This window comes from Giraffa tippelskirchi, chromosome 3, assembly GCF_054371585.1.
Source record: "Giraffa tippelskirchi isolate mGirTip1 chromosome 3, T2T-mGirTip1v1.2.pri, whole genome shotgun sequence".
NCBI lineage: Eukaryota > Metazoa > Chordata > Mammalia > Artiodactyla > Giraffidae > Giraffa > Giraffa tippelskirchi.
The window spans coordinates 1,609,352-1,628,464 of record NC_137277.1 but is presented as its reverse complement, the minus strand read 5'-3'; the positions used below and the strand labels follow the sequence as shown (position 1 = coordinate 1,628,464).

Genomic DNA, 19,113 nt, shown 5'->3' with positions numbered 1-19,113 from the left:
AAAAGCAAAACGCTGCCCCCTTCCAGAAGAATCTAATTCTCATTAGTAAACCTGTACTAAGAAACACTGTGTACAACTTACTATTATGGATTTCTTCAATAAAAAGTCTGTGGAAGTTTGAATTCTCTCTTGTTAACACAAATACCTACAAAATGCCCTGGATTTTGTCCTTTGGCATGTGAAGTCTAAAATATCATACCATCAAGCCTATGACAAGAATTTTTGAAGAGGGTGCTCCTTAAAAACAAAGCTTCCCTAGGCCTAGCACAGTTCCACCAAATCAAAATTTTAACAAGTCCCACAAGAAGTGATTCTGAGGAGCCAATCCCAGCATCAGTTCAGGTCTGGACTTACTGAATATTTTATTCAAAACTGGATTTCATATTATCTTTTTTTAAAAAAATTGTTTTTATTTATTTATTTGGCTATGCTGGATCTTAAACGCAGCCTCTGGGATCTAGTTCCCCGACCAGGGATCGAACCCAGGCTCCTGCATTAGGAGTGTGGTCTTAACCACTGGACCACCAGGAAGACCCTCATATTAATTTTATCTTTTGATATTGATTATACCAAACCAGCTAGGGTTTTAAAAAGCTTTGTAAAAATGCCAAGAATATTAAGAATCTATAATAGAAACTTACTTAGCTTTACCTTATGACCAAAGTAGGTTTCAAGCACATTTACTTGAGTTGAACTACGTTTCACAAGAAAAGCATTGGGCCTTCCTTTGACATATCTGAACTGTGACCTGAAGAGCAAAATTAAGCCTTTGAGCACAGCTTTCTCTTTTTAAAGGCTGGCGTGGTGACTCAGAGGAGCTTTACTTCCCGTGTTACTGCAGCCCTGGCCGCTTTCCTCTCCGTACCCCCAGAGCCCGTTTTCAAATGTCCACAGAGCCCACAGCCTTCAAAGTGAGCCCCCAGAGCCTCCCGTGGTTAAAAGTCAATGAAACTGGTACTACAGCTGTAACCGAGTACGCAGCTAAAAAAGCACAAATGAGAACAACTATTAGAACTGCTACTTATATTTTGGCAGCAGGACCCTAAGGAACTTAAATTTAACTTCAATTTGTTATAAAATTAATTTGCTTCTGCAACAGACAGCTGAACTTTGCATGACAGGTAAATAAACCAATGCAAAGTGTTTAAGAGCAGTCTATCTTTTTACCGGGTGAACAGGTAAAAATTACACTTTAGAAAGAAAAGAGCTGATAAAATTCAATCAAATGTGAACTGTAAGTACTGCAACAGATTTTAGCTTGTTACTAAAATGCTTAATCTTGTAAAATGTCTAGAACGTAACTGCAGGCTGATTAGGTATGTCTCATAAATGGCAGAAAATTCACTGTGAATAAAAGTCAATTAGAAAAATATAAGTGCTCCTTAATTGAAACATTCCATTTTTATGTGTGGAGGCCCTTCTAGTTACAAGATTGCTGTTGTTGTTTAGTCACCAAGTCACGTGTGACTCTTTGCAACCCCATGGACTGTAGACCGCCAGGCTCCTGTGTCCATGCAATTTCCCAGGGAAGAATACTGGAGTGGGTTGCCATTTCCTTCTTCAGGGGATCTTCCTGAGCCAGGGATCAAACCTTCATCTCCTGCTTTGGGAGGTGGATTGTTTACCACTGAGCCGCCAGCGAAGCTCCAGTTATGAGACTAGCACTATTCACTAGTTTTTTAAGAGTAAATGTGGGAAAAAAAAAAAAAACAGTAAATGTGGGAGTACAGGAAATACTACAATTCAAAGAAAATCTGTATCATCAGGATAATTAAGCAGAGAGAAGTCTTCCTCTGAGATCTAAGCATACACGTGATTCTGAAAACGATGACGTAAGTTAATATTCAGCTTTTCCTTACGCAGAGGAGCCGCCACTAGGCGAGCATTGTGACCGGCGCACACGTCCTGAAGAGCAATCAACTACGAACAGAGGCCCGTGTCCCAAACAGCCAAATCTAGCGGCTGAGTGGCTCTCACAGCTGCCATGCACTTTAAGCCCTTCCCATCTGCAAGTCTGGAGTATTTCAAAGAGGAGACAGAATCAAGAGATAAGAGAAAGTTACAAATCTCTTTACTCCTTAAATTGATCACAACTGTCAACTGACCAGCCCTGTGGTGTTGCCTGGACTGTCATCGGAAGTTTTTTTTTGTATACCTATAATATGCCTTTACTTTTCATCCATCTTACAATCCTCAAACTAAGCCAGGTAGACATGTTTCCTGAATACTCATTTAGGTAGGCTTCACCATACATATGTTTAAAGAACATCTTATTCAGTAGGAAACTTATTAACTTGCCTTTAAAAGTCACCTAGAAGGTTTTTTTTTTTTAACTCAGTAATTCATATTTGTATACACTGATAATTTCAGCCCTGCAAATATCCTGGTGAAGCCACATCTAAATAGACTTTAGAGAAGACTTTAAATAGTCTATGAATAGACTCTGTGTAATATAAGCCTTTCCATCTGGCATTTACTTATATATGTAAGATTTACAGCAAGAATCAAATGCCAAATATAAACAAGCAACAAAATGGAAATGTTTGAGGTTAAAGCTGGTTAGTGAATCGAGACTTCTCATTCCAATCTAAGGATGTGGCTGGCAATAAAGACAGGAGGCAATACTTCTTGCTGGATGGCCCCAGGTCCGTTCCCCCTTAGTTTTCATTTTGAAGAAAGACGCGGTGGTGTGGCTGACGAGCTCCCCGCGCCAGTGGGCACGGCACTCTCCTGTGCCCGGCACCCGCCTCTCGCAGCTCACTTCTGCTTTCCTTCGCCTGCCCTTCCAGACGTGCTCCTTCTGCCTGCTCTCCACAAAGGACCCATTTCACTGCTCCTTGTCTTCGAGATGACCGACCTTTTCTGTTTTTACGATGACGTTCATTCGTCTCTGGAGAAAGCATCGCAGTGCACTGAAGTGACACATAGCACGTGTTTAGTGAGGGGGCTGCTTCCCCTCCAGGTGCCACCACTCACACCTGCTGCGTGGTTCACAGGCAGGAAGACCGTCTATTTACACTCGAAGAAAGGTAAGGACTCTTCCCCTGCTCAGCGGACAGGTCTAAATTAAGTGGAGTCCAGCTGAATGCGCTTGCAAATATCTCACTAGCATCTTCTACGTGCACCACTCAAAACTCCCCAAAGAGCCAAAATTGGTCAGTCACATTAAAAAGCACCAAACATTTTTTGAAAGCATTTTTTTTCAAATTAAATACCTCTCCAGACTAAGCTAGGTTATAACAGCCTAAGCAGAATTTTGGAAAGAATACCTCTAATTTAAACAGCTTCAGATTTCTCTTGCATATAAGCTAGAAAAACAAAGCAGTGCACGATATTAGTAATAAGATACTTTTGGAAAGAAGTTAGCACTTTATTTTATAAATTGACAGCTTCTTGCCACTGCTCACAAATACAATCTTTCAATATCAGGCTTTCTAATTAGACTTATCACCGAAATGACGTAAAGCTAATGATCTTAGTTTTCTAACAGGATTCTTGTAGTCCTACCAAATTCCAATTTACATGTAACACAAAATGTAAACGCAGTTTAATAATTCTACTACAGATGTTACCAAAAAATGAAGGACTTTATTAAAATGCTTCATCCTGGAGAGACAGAAAGAGAGAGTTTGGCTGTATGTTTAATAAGTACTTATAAATGCTTATGTCTTACACTTATATGATGTTCAATTTTGTTATCTTCAAGTATCAATTGGGGCTTCCCTGGTGGCTCAAAGGGTAAAGCGTCTGCCTGTAATGTGGGAGATCTGGGTTTGATCCCTGGGTCGGGAAGATTCCCCTGGAGAAGGGAATGGCAACCCATTCCAGTATTCTTGCCTGGAAAATTCCATGGACGGAGGAGCCTGGTAGGTACTGTCTATCAGACTGCAAAGAGTCACACATGACTGAGCAACTTCACTTCTAAAGTATCAATTATTTTCAAAAGCCTATATAAGAATCACAGCCCCTTCTTTAACATGCAGGTTTCAGAGTGGCAGACGGTATTTCCTTACAAAACCTCACTCCCTGAAAAATCAAACGCACATTTTCCGTGTGTGGTAGGAGGCGGTAATGAGAGGTGGGCGAGCTCTGATGTCGTGCACCACGCAACTCACCAGGGCAGCGTGACGACAGGACTACCCGTCAGCACCACCCTCTTCACAAGATACTCACGTGTGGATACCAGAAAGAACTGTCCATGCAAGTCAAAAATTCACACCCACTTTCCAGAAGAACACCTTGCCAGTCCTCCGAGAAAATCACCTCCTTCCAGGAGATGCTAATGGTACAACATTAAATGAAGGGATGTGAACTTCTGTACAGAAACTACAGGAGAGGTGAACTCGACGGCAATAGTGTATCCGAAGACTGGAAGACAGCGCACCAGCGGCTCACCAGAGGCCAGCCAACAGCGGGCACGGACGCGCTTTAACATCTAAATCGGAAAAAAAAAGCTATTTTGGATTCTGGAGCCTATTACAAGTAATTCCCTCAGAAGATAAAATAAAAACAAAAACCAATCACCGTCTTTTCAGATGATGACAACACTAAGAAGCTTAAGAGCTCTGAACCCTGAAAAAGTCCTCAAAATTAAATACTTTTTAGAAAAGGAGCAATCATATACGATCCTAACAGCATACAAAGAACTGCTGTGAGTTCAGAAAGAAACGACCCTGACTGCTGAGAAAAACAAAACAAAAAGAATATGCAGTTTTCCAACGTCAGACGTAACTTCCCAAATCGAGTTTCAATTCCCCTGCTGTCTAAGCAGAGGAGCCCACGCGCAGGAGTGCTGTGACCCCGGGCGCCTCTGCACCGGGCTGCCGTGCAGCGCTGCCCCTTGCGATCCGCTCGACCCAACACACGCGACAGTCAACCTTCATGAACCAAGCCTTCCTACGCCTAAGAGCACACCGCAGGTGAGAGGAAAACCTGGGTCACTTCACTCCCAGTTTCCCAACCTTGGGGCAGCAGAGAAGCCGGCCTGAGCACTAACGAGCCAGCCCCAGCCCCAGCTCCAGTCAGGCAGGCCGGAAGGCACAGGCGCGGGCAGTCTCACACACTGCTGCGTGTGGCCGCGGCTCCCGGCGCGCAGTCACCGCTGGGCTAGCTGTGCTCTTAAGGGAGGCGGGGGGGCACCGCAGTCAGGATCCCACCGTGACCCCACTCACCCAAACTAGCCCTGACCTTACCCTTGAAGGGCCTGCTCTCCTGAGCTGCAGACACTTGCCGATTGCGCCTGCTCGTGGCAGGGAGGCTACAGATCAGTGCTCTACACCGCTCACTGGATCGCCAGCAGCACTGCGGGGGACTTACCTGCCCGTCCCTGGACCCAGAGCTCCGTGAGGGCAGCCCAGCAGGTGGTTCCCGGTCCCCAGGGCCTGCCCATCCCAGGACACGTGTGGCAGGCCTCCCACACACGCCTGATGAGGAGGCGAGCTGACGGGCTCCACACTCCGTCGCTGGATCCGTGAGCCACGGTCACAGGTGAGCACTGCCAGCCTCCGGGACAGCGCACAGGACGGATGGATGCTGGCTGGCTGCTCCTTCCCTGGGTGCCCACCCCCAGCGAGCTCCCCCCACACAGGTCCTACACACGTGGTCCTCCTCCTGTCGGGCTCAACTCTTTCCTCATCTTTCCATCCCTGGGGTCTCAACCTCAACCTCACCTCTTCTGACCACCCTCCCGCTCTCTCGTCACCTTCTTTTCTTTCCCCCAGAGCATTTATCACATGTGTGGCTATTTACTTCTTTGCTTTTTAATGCTGGTTCCTCCGAATAGCATCTAAGATTGATGCGAACAAAGACTACTTTCATTCGGTTCGCTAGCAAGTACTCAGCCTGCTAAAAAGTGCCTGACTGGTTGGTGGGTGGCCAGTACCACTGTCCTTGAACAGCTGCTGAAAGCTGGCAGCTGACGTGATTTCTTCAAGGTTTAACTCATCTCCTGAAACGTGCTACATAAGGCTTTCTTGTCCTTTTACACTTGCTCTGCAGTTCTCACATTTGAAAAGAATTCAGATTATCATGATGAAAAATGGATACTCTAAAAGTAATGCCTAAACCTTCACATCTACACAGAGTATAAAATAGTTACACATAAAAATATCAAATGGATATGTTCATATATATTCCTATAAAAAGAATGAAGTTCTACCGGATGAATTTTTTTTTATAAAGCTCCTTTTTCAAAAGAAAGCTATCTTACATTAAGGTCAAATGTGCAAAATACAAGAGGTGGGGACACTGGCTTCTCACTAGATTGTAACACCAATCTTAAAATTGATTGCAATATTTGATCATAACATAACAATTAAAAAGTTAAAGAAAAAAATTAAGTATAATGCTCCTTACCCTAGCGTAGGGTTGACATGTATATAATCTATATGACAACAATTCAATGTCCCCATCATTTTTGAAGCTGCAGCTAACAAAGACAGTTTTACTGCAAATGTGACAAACAAATTAGTATCATTTGAAAATGGCAAATCATTTGCAATGCAATATTTTAACTCTACAGGCTAAATCACATTCCTTTTATGAAAATATTTCAATGAGGATATACAGTATTTGCAGCTTTGTAAATATAAAGCATTTGACTATTAAGGTTTAAAAAAATTTAATAGAAAATGAACTGAGACGCCGCCTCACACCTGAAGAGCCACGTGCCCGCCTGCTGTGGGCGTGGGCCTCCTCTCACCCGTGGGGCCCGCCGGGCACTGCTCGCCACTCCCCAGACACCGGAGAAGCTGGTGCCACCGCTTCCAGCCAGCGCTGCCCTGAGGTTCCCTTTTACTTAACGTCAGTAAATGCGAACCACTACACTTCACGGCAAGAAGCCTCAGCGCGCATCGGAGGATGTAAGAGTGCAGACTTGCTGTGCAGTCTCTAGGGAGGCAGTTCATCCTCCTTCAGAGGAAAATCATCTTGAAAAGATCACTCGGGGGTAACAAGTGGTAACCAGGATACCGAAAGGGAAAGTGAAAGCCTCTCACCCCGTGAGAATACTCACTTCCTAGCACCTCTTGCTGAATTTTCTGGAAAAGAGAAGACAAACATCCCACGAACAGGCTGATGCGGCTGCACTGGTGGAAGAACCCAGCGACACCGGGCTGTCTGGGGGAAGCAGGGCTGACACTACACGAGTCCTGTTTGCAAATCTGAAGTTTATTTTGCTCCATTACTCTATTAATGTTTTTAGTTGGTAGTTTTTAACAAAACGATCAGGAGTTCTAAAATCTCTCAGAAAGTAACATGAAACCTTAAACAAAAAAAAAAGATTCTGTGTTTTATGAATATAACGATTTTTTCTAGGTTGGAAAAGCCCAAATACCCTCCTTAACATGAATGCTGACATCTCTGCCAGGGAACGGCGAAACGGGGAAGAGGGTGCGTGTGTGCAGTGGAGGGGTGCTGGAGAAGTGCAGGGCGGGAAGCCGACGCCCTGGCCGGTTCTGACCACACACCTGAAGCGTTTCAGGAGCACATTCTCCAAACAATTAACTGGTTCTGGCTATACATATCATGCAGTGCAAGAGACCCAGGTTCGATCCCTGGGTTGGGAAGATCCCCTGGAGAAGGGAATGGCAACCCGCTCCAGCATCCTTGCCTGGGGAATCCATGGCCACAGTCCATGGGATGGCAGACAGTCAGACACGACAGAAGCAACCAGCACGCACACATGCAAGTAGAAGAACCACATCATGAGCGTTCCGTCTGAAAATCAAGCACAGCGACGCGAGGAAGGAAACAAGAGGCAACGCGGCCATGAAAACCTCAAACCCTCCCGTGGCGCCGCCTTCGTCCGAGACCACGCGGTCTGACGAGAATGAAGTACCGTCCTGCACCAGTTAGAACACAGGACCGTCACCCTGGAAATCAAGCTCAGAGTCAAATCAAAGTTCACAGGGCTTTATACTGTAGAAAACGACTTACAGTCTGTGCACATGGCAGGACTGTTCATAGCTAATGCTGAGAACATGGTCAACAGGTGTCCAGGTGTCGGACACTGGGCCACAGGCTTTAATTACATGGATGATCTGAGCTCATGGAATCCCTGCAACTCATAATAGTCTCAGAATCGTCCCCACTTCACAGTGGGAGAAAGAGGAAGTCAGAGAGGCTGGGGGCCTTGCCGGGGTCACACAGGAGAGGCGGGGCCAGGACGCCCGCTCGGTGTGGCCTTCGAGGCCACTTCACCCCATGGCCCAGCGGGGAACCACATCACACTGTGAAGTCACATTAAAGCCGTTCAGAAGAATGTTCTACAATATGTGAAATACATCAATACATCCAGACACGGTTACTTTCCAATTTGTTTGGAAGATACAAAGTAAAGTTCCACGTGGAAAACCAAGTGTCTAAGTCTTATGACTTAGACCAAAACTAAAACAAATCCGAGACGAGTAACTCTCCTGAAGTACTCCGCAGCTACTGTACAGCAGTCGCGGATGGAAAAGTTCACCCACTGCACTGATTTCAAAATCTTTTTTATTCATTTTGCCAAAAGAAGAGAAAGTGAATTGGAAAGATAAACAACTACCATCACTGAAAGAGACTGGCAAATTTAGCCAAGGCCACTAAAGTCCAGTTTCAAAACAAATCTATTTCCTTGATCTGTATCAGCTCATTCTAATAATGTGGATGTAACAAAACCTCTTCAAAAAAGGCATCTTGTAAAAATAAAATGTTCACAACACACACTGAAGAATTGTATCACACAGCTAGGAAAAGACCATGGAACAGAAATCACTATTAATTTCCAGAAACAGGTACTTTATAATTGAAGAAAAATCTGCAACAAACTGTAATCTGAATCTGGAATGCTCATAAGCAGAATGCAACCTGTGGCAACTACATGAGAAACACGGCAAAGGGATTCATACACGTAACAGAAGAAAAGCGCCCTGACATCTTCTAACCCCAAGAACAGCTCTGAGCAACTGTGTACACGATGTGTGCCGAGTCCCAGTGTCCCTTTCCCAGAAAAGTGTACGCCTACCTTTCAGACAACTGGCTGTCACTCAACTTGTCCTCTTCGGGGCACATTAAACCATGTTCACTGATGCAACAGCAAGTGAGGGTCACCAAAGCGAGCTTTCAAGGCGGAGAACGTTCCAACAGCCTTTACCATGACCCATGCTGGGTGGGATAAACTGCACCTCTCTAAGTTAGTAAGTTTACCAGTGCATTTAGGATTATCACCATCCCCATCATAACTATGAGGTAATACAGGGAAAGAGGAGCGCACGGGATGTCAGGAAAAGCTCAGAACAAAAGTGACTCTGTGCCTGTCAGAGCAGCGCCACATATTCCTAAGAAAACACATATTCAAAACGGGGTGCCAGAGCGTCCTAGGGGGGTGTTAACTGAGTGCATCATGCTGTTCAGATGGAGGCCGGGACAAGAGGAAAGAGCCCCCGAGGCCTGGGCGGCCCCTGGACAGGAGGCGCAGACTGGGCTCCAGGCCCAACCTGTCGCCACGACCACCTCTGCGATCGGAAGGCACGACCGCGCTGCCTCCGAGTCTGTTCATCTGTGAGAGCAGGACCAGAGCCCACACTGCGTATGTTCGTTCACTCGAGGATTCAGTGACAGTGCATGTCATAGAAATAATTAATGTACTTTGAAAAGCACAAAGCAATTTTTGCAAAACATAAGGAATTAAAACGTCGTGTAATTAATCACCAGCACTAGAATTTTCCGGAGAAACCGGCGCCTGCCGTGGGCTGACAGGACGGGACCGGGCACACCGGTCGGGCTGCCTCTGTGGAAGGTGAGCAGGACCCTGCCGTGCACGGGGCCCTGGGGCCAGCATGCTTCCCCTACCGGCGCGCTCCCAGCCCCTCTCCCGAGGGAGGGCTACACCCCAGCCCAGGAGAGCAGACGCAGGCGGCACACCCACAGCCGCTCTTCAGCACCCGAGTTCAGATCCCTACAGCCAGCCAAGCTTCCGCCTGAAGTGAAATGACCTAAACACGAGCGTGTCACCTTGACAGAGCACATCGGGAGATAAACTCAGGTGTGCGTATGTGTGTTACATGTAGAGTGTGTTAGTCACTCAGCTGTGTCTGCCTCTTCGTGACCCCATGGACTGTAGCCCGCCAGGCTCCTCTGTCCATGGAATTCTTCAGGCAAGAACACTGCAGTGGGTAGCCATTCTCTTCTCCAGGGGATCTTCCCGACCCAGGGATCGAACCGGGGTCTCCTGAACTGTGGGCAGATTCTTTACCAACGGAGCCCCCAGGGATCTCGGTATTTGTTACACACACGCGATCTCACAAAGTTACAGGAAAACTATAAGCACACGCCAAACCGGCCTCTTTGTTTTCAATGTAAACAGGAGGACAGCTCTAGGTTTCCAAGGCTTAGATAAAATGGAACCATTCTGACATCCAATCAAGTTCACCAAAAAATAAAAACAAATTCTACAGAGACCTAAATTTAAAATCTCTACAAATTCTAATGTTACATATAATCCTTGTAATACAGACTGAAATATTTCCCCCTAAGCCTACCATCAGTAGAGTTTTAGCAACTTGAAGTCAAAGTCCTTAAGTGATTTCATTTCATAAAGAAAATGGACCAAATCCTTCAACTATTTTCTCCTGAAAATAGTTCACAACTGAAACAGTGATTCTCCCTCTAAAGCAAACCCTGATCGGTGCTACGGAACAAACAGAGGCCTCTCTCCCCACAGTACCGCGAATCCACGCCGCAGTGCCAACAAGTAACGAGCGTCTCAGCCTGAAGGAAGTTTCTATTTTACTGAGCTCTCTGCGCCTTTCCACAGGCCCCCGCCTGAGGCTAAACAGTTACTGTCACCCAGACTGTGGGAAGCTCAGTCCTAAGAAAGACTAGCTCATCAACCTGGAGAGGTGAAGCCATCCTCAAGCACCAGCTGTACCCCTGGAGCGAGAGAAACCACGTCAAACTCAAGGTACCACACGACACAGAAGGCAGTTTCAGCTGCGGGATTTGCAAAGGCAAGACTGGCCATCTCAGGAAGTCGCATTAATGCTGACGACGGCAGAGTGTGTACAGAAGTCCAGGAGTGCTCCCCCCAGGGTCACACACTCTCCTGCCCTATGTAAGCAGGTCTGTACATTTTGCTTAGGCTCCTGAATAAGCAACTGTGTATTACACACTCCAGTGACTCCTAGCTGTGTTGTTAGTTCTGACATGCATCTCCAACCTCTGGAGCCTCCATCTCTGGAGCCATCTCAGCAAATTCCCTAGCTACGGTCACCTTGTTTTTCTAGAGAGGGTATCTCTCCAGCGCAGTGGCAGGCTATGGTGAAGGCACGCCCCAGGCAGAGGATTAGACATTTAACCGAGACACTAAGAGACCACCTCTCAGGATGCACCTTCCTCAGTGCGCGAGTTCACAGGAACGAGAAAAGACAACGTAAGCTGTGACAACAACATGAACCTTTAGACTTTTCTTTTCCACAGTAAGGCATTTAGCTCACTCACAGTGATACTAACCAGAAAAGGAAATGTTTGCCTTTGGGAGCTAGAGAAAGAAAACACTCATGTTTGCACCCAAAGTTACTACTAACAAATGAACAGCCTGCTAAAACCTAAAAACCTATGCTGTGCTATCACTCCACTGCCCTCGGCCCAAAAACTGACTCAAGGGCAGTCATTCCTCTTAAGCTAAAAAGTGGTAAAGAGCTTAGAAATTGCCATTTTTTGGCATTTGAATTTGCATTAATAAGCTTAATAATCAAGTGGTAGTTGAAAGCAAAAAGGCTTATTTCAGTTCTTTTAGCTGCTAAATCCTCGCATTTCCTCTGATGTTTACTCTTCCTACCCAAGATTCAAGAATACACTACACGGTCAAACATAACAAAAAAGAAAAATCGATCCGTAATGCGAGAACTTCCCATCTCCTGGAAAATTAACAAATCAGCACACAGAGAACCCCACGGACAGGGAAGCCTGGCGGGCTCCAGTCCACAGGGTCGCAAAGAGTTGGACACGACTGACCGACTAACACAACAGAAACACCCGTGTTTCCCAGGAAACAAAAAGGCTGTTTTTTTCTAGAAAAGCATTATAATTCAGATCACCTAACAAAATGAGGAAATACGTAGGTGGCAGACCCTATGCCAGTGAGAGAGAAAGAGACCAAACAGAGGCAGCCCAAAGGAGACCCTGCCTCAGAGGGAGAGCTGGCCCAGGCAGGGTGCTGGCGGGGTCACCAGCAGGCTGAGGGGCCGCCTCCAGGTCCAGCGGGAGGACCAGGCGAGGCCGCTGGCAGGGGCGCTCGGGGCCGGACAAGCCACCCCTCACCCTCCCGTGGGTCTGCCACAAACACTGCACCAACCAAGGGGCCCTCCAAGGCTCCCCAAGTGAGGAAGGGGTCATCGCAGAAACTGCTGTTCTTCGGATTCCAGCTGAACCCACGGAGAGGGCCCCGGGCCTGCATGGAGGTGCGTCCGCCCTGTTCTGTGCAGGGTAGACCGGATGAACGGTATGGGCGTGAAGGAGCCGGGCAGAGGACCTGGCGAGGGCAGCCATGGGGGTAGACGCCCTCAGCGCGCGGGATCTGAGCGGGTGCAGGGTGTGTGCCGTGGTCTAGCAACACTGGCGTCACAGGCAAGCCCCTTCGAGTCCAGGCTCACGGAAGAGGTGGCTCTGTTCCGGAAGCAGTGGTGATGAGCAGAGCTTCCCGGCAAACCCGGCCAGGTCTGGATAAGGTTACTGGGGTCCAGGGAGGAGACACCGGGCCAGAGGGGAGGAGGGGCGGAGTGGAGGATGCAAGAGACTCTTAGGGGCAGAAAAAACAGAACTTAGGCTTTGTGTATGCAGACGAGAGAAGGAATGAAGAGGACTCGGAAGAAAATTTTAAGTAAGCAAAGTGACTTCCCAGTGTCAGCCGCATGCTAGGCACCACGGAGCATCCCGAAGTGTGAGAGCCATTAATCCCACCTGACAACCCAGTACCTATCGCCTGTGCCACGTACCGTTCACAATGCAGGGCGCACAGAAGGATCCCTGTCCTCAGGAGCTTAAAACCAGACCTCTCCCTGTTCCTCTTTCCTTGTGCCTCTACTTCTTATCATGAACTTGCCTCTCCTTGTCCCTGAGGCTGTCTGCTCTGAAAGCATCAGCTGGCTCAAGCTAAGAATCTGCAGGTTCTCAGCCTGAGCGGTTTAACAGTCTGTTCTTAATGGCAAATAAATTCTCAGGAGTATCTTCTCAATAGTGATGACCATGAGAGTGTCAGACATGAACGTTCAAAAGCAAGAAGTGCCAGGGAGGTCCATCTTCACCTAAACGGACTTGCGGAGCTTCCCAGAGGCCCGTGCAGGACAGCAGGCTGGTCACTTCCTGAACTAACACGCAGTGTGTGCTATTACACATAGACGTTTCTTCCCTAACCTGGAAGGATGAATAACCTCCTGACAAAGCGCATAGTGAAATGTGGAGTTTGTTGAGAAAATGAATTTAGAAGAAAGGAGAATAATCCGCACTTAACAACAGCAGGGAGGGTAAATGAAGTTGAAGAGAGGTGTGTGAAAGACAAAAATTAACTCCAAGTCTGACCGCTGGATGGAGGCTACTTGTCAAGTCAAATTCATAATTTTCAACGTATAATGCTTCCAGCTACTCAACTTTAACAAGAATGTAGGACTGCCTCTGCCGCTTATTAATGCGTAAGTTAAACAAAATACACACAGCAAAGAAAAGAACTAACCCAGCCGGTACACAATCAAGTGCTCGGCTGTGTGACCCACAGGAAGGCCATCATTCAGACAAAGGAGCGATTCAGGTCTCTGCTTTATCAAGAGCCGTCGTGAACACTTTTTGAGAACTCTGGCAGCCAAGGCTGCTGCTGAGTACAAACTGTGACAGCAAGGACCGCTGGCTGCATGTCACTTCGCAGCCACACCCAGATACATGAACTGTCTTAACACCGTGATATCATCAAACAAGTTTCTAAGCAGTTTTACTTTTAACAGTCATTTTATTTTGATCACATTAGTAAAACTTACTTTACTTCCGAACTCCCTCCAAACTGCATACAGGAGAGATGGCTATCATTCCTGGGATCTTTCTGGTCTTTGGCATAAAACCCCAGATACAATCAACCCATTCACAATTAGACTTTTTTTTATCAAGTGCTTTGTAATTTATTTCGATTATTATTTTTTTACTTTTAACCTAGATCAGGACTTTATTTCCCACCCTCTCTTCAATGCTGTGTAATAGCTACAAACTTTTACACTCTTGTGTAAGACAAAGTTGAAATAATAAATGCAAAATAAATTCTAGGTGTTTCCCATGGAAAAGAGAAGTACAAAAAACAACACATTATTTTAAGGAGGAACATTCTGTAAAATGTGCTTAGAAGCTTTTAAAAAGCATAGCATGCAAATATACAAAAAGCACAATGACTGTTAAATATTAAGGATTTTAACCTCTCTATACTGATGAATTGTGAAATAAATACCTCTAAAGGCTAAAGAGCATACTTGAACAATTAAGTTACTGAACTCTTAATTCAAAAATAAAAGGTCAGTTTTTAGAAAGATCAATATTGCTGTTATAACTGAGATGAAATTACTTTTAAAAGGAGAAAAAATTAGATGAAAGTGCCTGAGAAACTCATTATGATCTTACCCTCGAAAAAGAAAAAGGACCAACTAATTACTCAATATAACAGCTTCACAAACCCACTGGGGATTTGCACTGATTTCATCTGGGTCAGTTTATAAAGCTCATCTAGAAAACTATCCACATTTCTGAGGCTGAAACTTTGGATACACACATCATATTGTGGAAGGCAGTGAAAAAGGTGTATTACAATTAGATGTTAATAAATGCCTTTAAAATAAAATCACATTAAAAAAAAATCTCTTACCAGCTGAAACTCTCGACGCCGGTCGTAGGCATTCTGTATGCCACTGTCTGCCCATAATGCTCTTATAGCAGGAAGGTACTGTAAGAAAACTCGCGTTTCCACAATTCCCTGGGCGGTCAAGGGCGTCCGGGTATCGAATGCCATCAGCTTGTCTCCATTGAGCTGGTTTGAGTTATCCCCCCAAGGAATGTGGAGTTTCTCTCGGGCATCTACCAGCACCCTCATACCTTTGTTTAAAAAAAAAAAAAAAGTGTAATGGGAGTCATTAGATATTCTCAGAGATTAGATTCTAGTATTCTTTCCTTAAATTTCTTGAGTCCTCGAGGCCCAGCACCTCCAAAAAATGGAAACCAACATCAAAACAAATAGAAGTAACTTCTCAGAGTGTAAAAAGAAAAAATATAAAAACTGGCAGTTGTTCAGTCATAAAATTAGAACCTTGAAAAGCAAACACAATTAACACAAGTGCTTCTCCTGTAGGATTTTAACATGTTCTAGTTAATAAAATAATTCCTGGGCAGAAGGGAGTCGTAAGACAACCAAGACCAGCAGAGGAAGAAGGAACCACGCTGCATGACCTGACGCCCAGGCTCTGAAGACCCGCAAACGGGCCGCTGAGCCTCTCAGAGACGCCCAGGCTCTGAAGACCCGCAAACGGGGCGCTGAGTCTCACAGACAGACTTCTATGAAATGCCAAGAAGAGACTCAGCGCCCCGTGTTCTCTCGGCCCCTGAGCACCCTGCCCAGCCCAACCCACGGCTTCCAGGACCACGCTCAGCACTCAGACACTTCTCCCCTCCCAAGCTTCCAATCCGGGTGAGGCTCAGGGTGGCGTGAGACTTCCCTAAAAGGAGGAAGACCAACTGCAAAAAAGATGTAGAAGCAGAGATTTCAACTCACAGAGATTAATTCAAACCCATTATTTCTAACACTAAACTGTTACCTTTAGTCCCTCCTAACAGTCAGGTGACTATTAGGTCATTTGTTTAGATAACCGAAAAACCGTCGGGCTGTCAATTTTCTGATCACGTCAACTCAGAAACTGCAGATGGCTAGTGACGTCATCTCATCAACGCTCGAGGTAGGTCACAGTTAGGAGCCAGTGTACAAGAGGAACTGGGCACTAAGCAAGAGTCAGGTGTCTACCTGGCCATCAGTCAACAGCTGGTCTACTCATTAACAGAACCCCTTACCATCAGCTGCATCAGATACAAAGGTACCTTCGGTTAAGGACTGACTACACGGAGTCTTGGGCCTTGAGAGACACCTCAGACTAATTTTGTACTAAACTTGAAGAAAGGATAAATTCAACCTCTTCACAGCTTCCAGCCGAAGCCCGAGGGCTGGCTGCGGTCTGAGCTCCTGGTGTCCTGCCCCTCCCTCACCGTCACCCCCACAAAGCTCCCCCTCTCCATTCCCCGCACCCCAAGCGGTTTTCCTCCACTCAATCCTGGGAGGGGAAAAAAAAGTGACTCCAAAGAGTGACTTAAGTACTTCCTCAACAAAACCCCCCCCTTAAAAAAAACGCTGCTTGGAAAGGCTTGACATCTATTACCAACCCCTAGATAAACTGCTACCCAGATGCCACAGCCAGCACCTTCACGCACCTTAAGAACCAGGCCCTGTATCTCAATTCTGCCAAAATGCCTTTTATAAAGTAGAAAACAGCTGGACACTAAAAAGAGTGCTAATTATAGCTCAAATGACAAAAGTAAAATCCCCTCCTATTTGTTTGAAAGCCCAGAACTAAAATTCCTGTGCGTTCTTCACTTGAGAACAAAGCTCAACTCTAGTTTTAAAAATACCCACGAACAGCAGCAGAACCTATGACCCACGTCAACAAGGATTCATTGACCCACCCTGCAGGGTCTCAGGCCCTAGACCCTCTGTACCCACACACAAGGCCGTTTAAGCAGCAGACGCTCCCCCTACCGCAGTCAGAAGCAGGAGGGTGCAAGGTGCTCAGTGATGACAGGCACACATCCTGCCCGACCGTGACACTGGGGCGAAAAACCACTGATGCTAAAACTTTTTTAGACCGACTGCATGGTGCGCTCTTTCCTGAGGGCAGCACAGCAAACAGAACACCCTCGAGTTTCACATCCTTGCCCCCAAAGGGCCAGGAGCCTGTCACCCTTCGCCCTTGACCAGAGTCTCGGGCACAAGGTTCCGGAGCTCCGCGGCCCCGGAGCTGGGAGTAGCCCCGACCCCATGTGACTCGGCCACCCGCCACCCGGCGCGCGAGGCTGGGCGGGCAGCGCCCGGGCGCGGGGTGGGCTGGCTCAGTCCGGGGGAGAGGCCAGCCCGCACCCCGGGGCGCTTCCCTCCGGCGGGGGCCGAGGCCAGCGGCGGGGTGGGGGGGCCCCGCCGCGTCCCCCGCCCGGGCCGCCGCCGGGATCCTCTCCCCCGGCCGCGCCCCCTTCCCGCGGCTCCGGAGAGGAGGGCGGTGCCCGGCGCCGCCGCCCCGGCCCCCGGCCCCCCGCTCCCCGGCCCCGGTGCCCCCGCTCCCCCGGGCCCCACCTTTGATCACGTTGCTGTAGATGGTGGGGCGGAACTCCTCGCGCGCGCGCTGGTCGAAGTCCTGCCCGTGGATGATGCGCATCTGCTTGAGGAAGGTGGACTTGCCGCTCTCGCCCGCGCCCAGCAGCAGGATCTTCACCAGGCGCTTCACGTAGGTCTTCTCCCGCGACAGGCACTTGTCGATCTCCTTGGACTTGCGCTGCTGCTCGGCCTCGCCGCTCGTCAGCACGCAGCCCGGGAAGCACACGGACAGCACGGACCGCGACGGCAGGAAGTCCGCCATCTTGCCGCCTCGGCGGGGCCCTGCGGCTCCTCCGCCCGCTCGGCGCGCGGCTCCGGCTCCGGCTCGGCGGCTCGAGGGCGGGGGGCGCCGCGGCGGCCCGGGCGCGCCGGCGGAGGGCGGGAGCCGGCGGTCTGACTCGCAGGGCGGGCCGGGCAGGGCGGGCCGGGCGCGCCGCGGAGGGAGGGCGGGAGGGCGGGCCCGGCGGGGCGGCGGCCCCGGGGCGTGCGCGCGCACGCCGCCTCGCGGGGGCGCGCACGCAGGCCGCGCCGGGAGACTCGCGTTCTCTCGCGAGCCCGCGAGCTCCGCCGGGCGCGCGCGGGGCGGGGCGGGGCCCGGCGGTCACGTGGCCCGCTCCGCGGCTGCGTCTCCAGCTTCCTTGGAAGGAGCCGCACCCACCTCGGGGCCGCGCAGCTACTTCCGGGGTCCCCGGGGGCCGGAGACGCGTCCCCGGCCCTGCCCTCTGGGTCCCAGCGGCTTCCTCGCTCCCAGTCCCCGCCGCCGGCCGCTGAAGCCTTTGGCTCCAAAGTTGTTCAAACAGAGCGCGGGCGTTTGCAGTTTCGGTGCATTTTCTCCCAGTGGGTCCCTTGACACCCCGCCCTCCCGAGCCCGGGATGGGAACCGGCGTGACCCCCCAGCCCCACCCGCAGACCCTGCCGAGACGCTGCTTGGGGAGGAGGGGCCGGGGAGGCGCCGGGACGGGCTGCGGATGCCGCCGGACGCGGTCTGCGTGCGGGCTGACGCCGACGTCCGTACGGTAGTTGCTGGCGGGTGAGGTCACCCCGAAAATCCCCCCGCACCGGACGCCGACGCGGCCGTTCCCCAGAAGGAAGCAGATAAGCAGACAGACCGAGGACAGCAGCCGGCGGAGGTTAGGTTTCCTGCCGGATTGCAGAGGATGTGACCGGCCAAGACTCGGGCCCAGACACCTGCAGGGCTGCGTGGCGACAAGTGACACCTGGGCTGGCAAAGGGACGCCTCGCAAGGACCCTGGAAGCCAGCTTCTCTCTCAGCGCTGTAGTTTCAAGTGGAAAAAGCCCTCTGGGCAGGTCTCTATGGCAGTGCAGCTCCTCCCAAGAGCCTTGCCTGAGGCTTCCGGGGCTCAGAAGCCTGTGTGTGTCAGGCAGTGAGGTAGCAAGAGGTCCGTGCCCCGAGAGGCTCAAGAACACGTTTAAACAAAAAAAAATCAGTGCTAATCAGTTTGCTGGCCGGATTGGGTTAAGGGCTGAGGAGACCCATGACTCAGTAAATTGGCTGCAGTAAACAATACCTGCCGTAGATTATCTCCTGTTATCCTGGCCAAGCCCATCGTGTGGACAAGCTGCCGTATACAAAGTAGGGTAGGTTCTCCTCCAGTATCACTAGGCGGTCCTTTAGGCAAAATATATAGTAAAAGTCCACCCAGGTTGGAAGAGCTCTCTGCAGCTTCAGCTGCTGTTTG

At 48.9% G+C, this 19,113-nt stretch overlaps 1 protein-coding gene and 2 long non-coding RNA genes across 5 annotated transcripts in view; 1 reads left to right on the top strand and 2 right to left on the bottom strand.

Moving 5' to 3' along the window:
- Window positions 1-17,905, bottom strand: part of GNA13 (G protein subunit alpha 13) — a 30,579-nt gene extending 12,674 nt beyond the window's left edge. Inside the window, exons 1-3 of one of the 3 annotated variants that reach the window (XM_081580807.1) lie at window positions 17,492-17,754; window positions 17,393-17,416; window positions 14,873-15,099 (exon numbers count right to left, since the gene is read on the bottom strand). In XM_081580807.1, the coding sequence (XP_081436933.1) occupies window positions 14,873-15,099; window positions 17,393-17,416; window positions 17,492-17,675 (435 nt within the window). In that variant the 5' untranslated portion in view covers window positions 17,676-17,754. Of the gene's footprint in view, window positions 1-14,872; window positions 15,100-17,392 lie in introns of all 3 variants that reach the window. The other 2 variants (XM_081580806.1, XM_081580808.1) reach the window with 2 other exon arrangements.
- Window positions 407-1,924, bottom strand: LOC145542300 (uncharacterized). Its single transcript, XR_014079755.1, has 2 exons — window positions 1,303-1,924; window positions 407-835 (listed from the first exon to the last, which is right to left on the bottom strand). It is a non-coding gene; the product is annotated as an uncharacterized LOC145542300 (long non-coding RNA).
- On the top strand, window positions 3,984-6,310 carry LOC145542299 (uncharacterized). The gene is made up of 2 exons (XR_014079754.1): window positions 3,984-4,919; window positions 5,201-6,310. It is a non-coding gene; the product is annotated as an uncharacterized LOC145542299 (long non-coding RNA).
- Window positions 17,906-19,113: the final 1,208 nt, after the last annotated feature.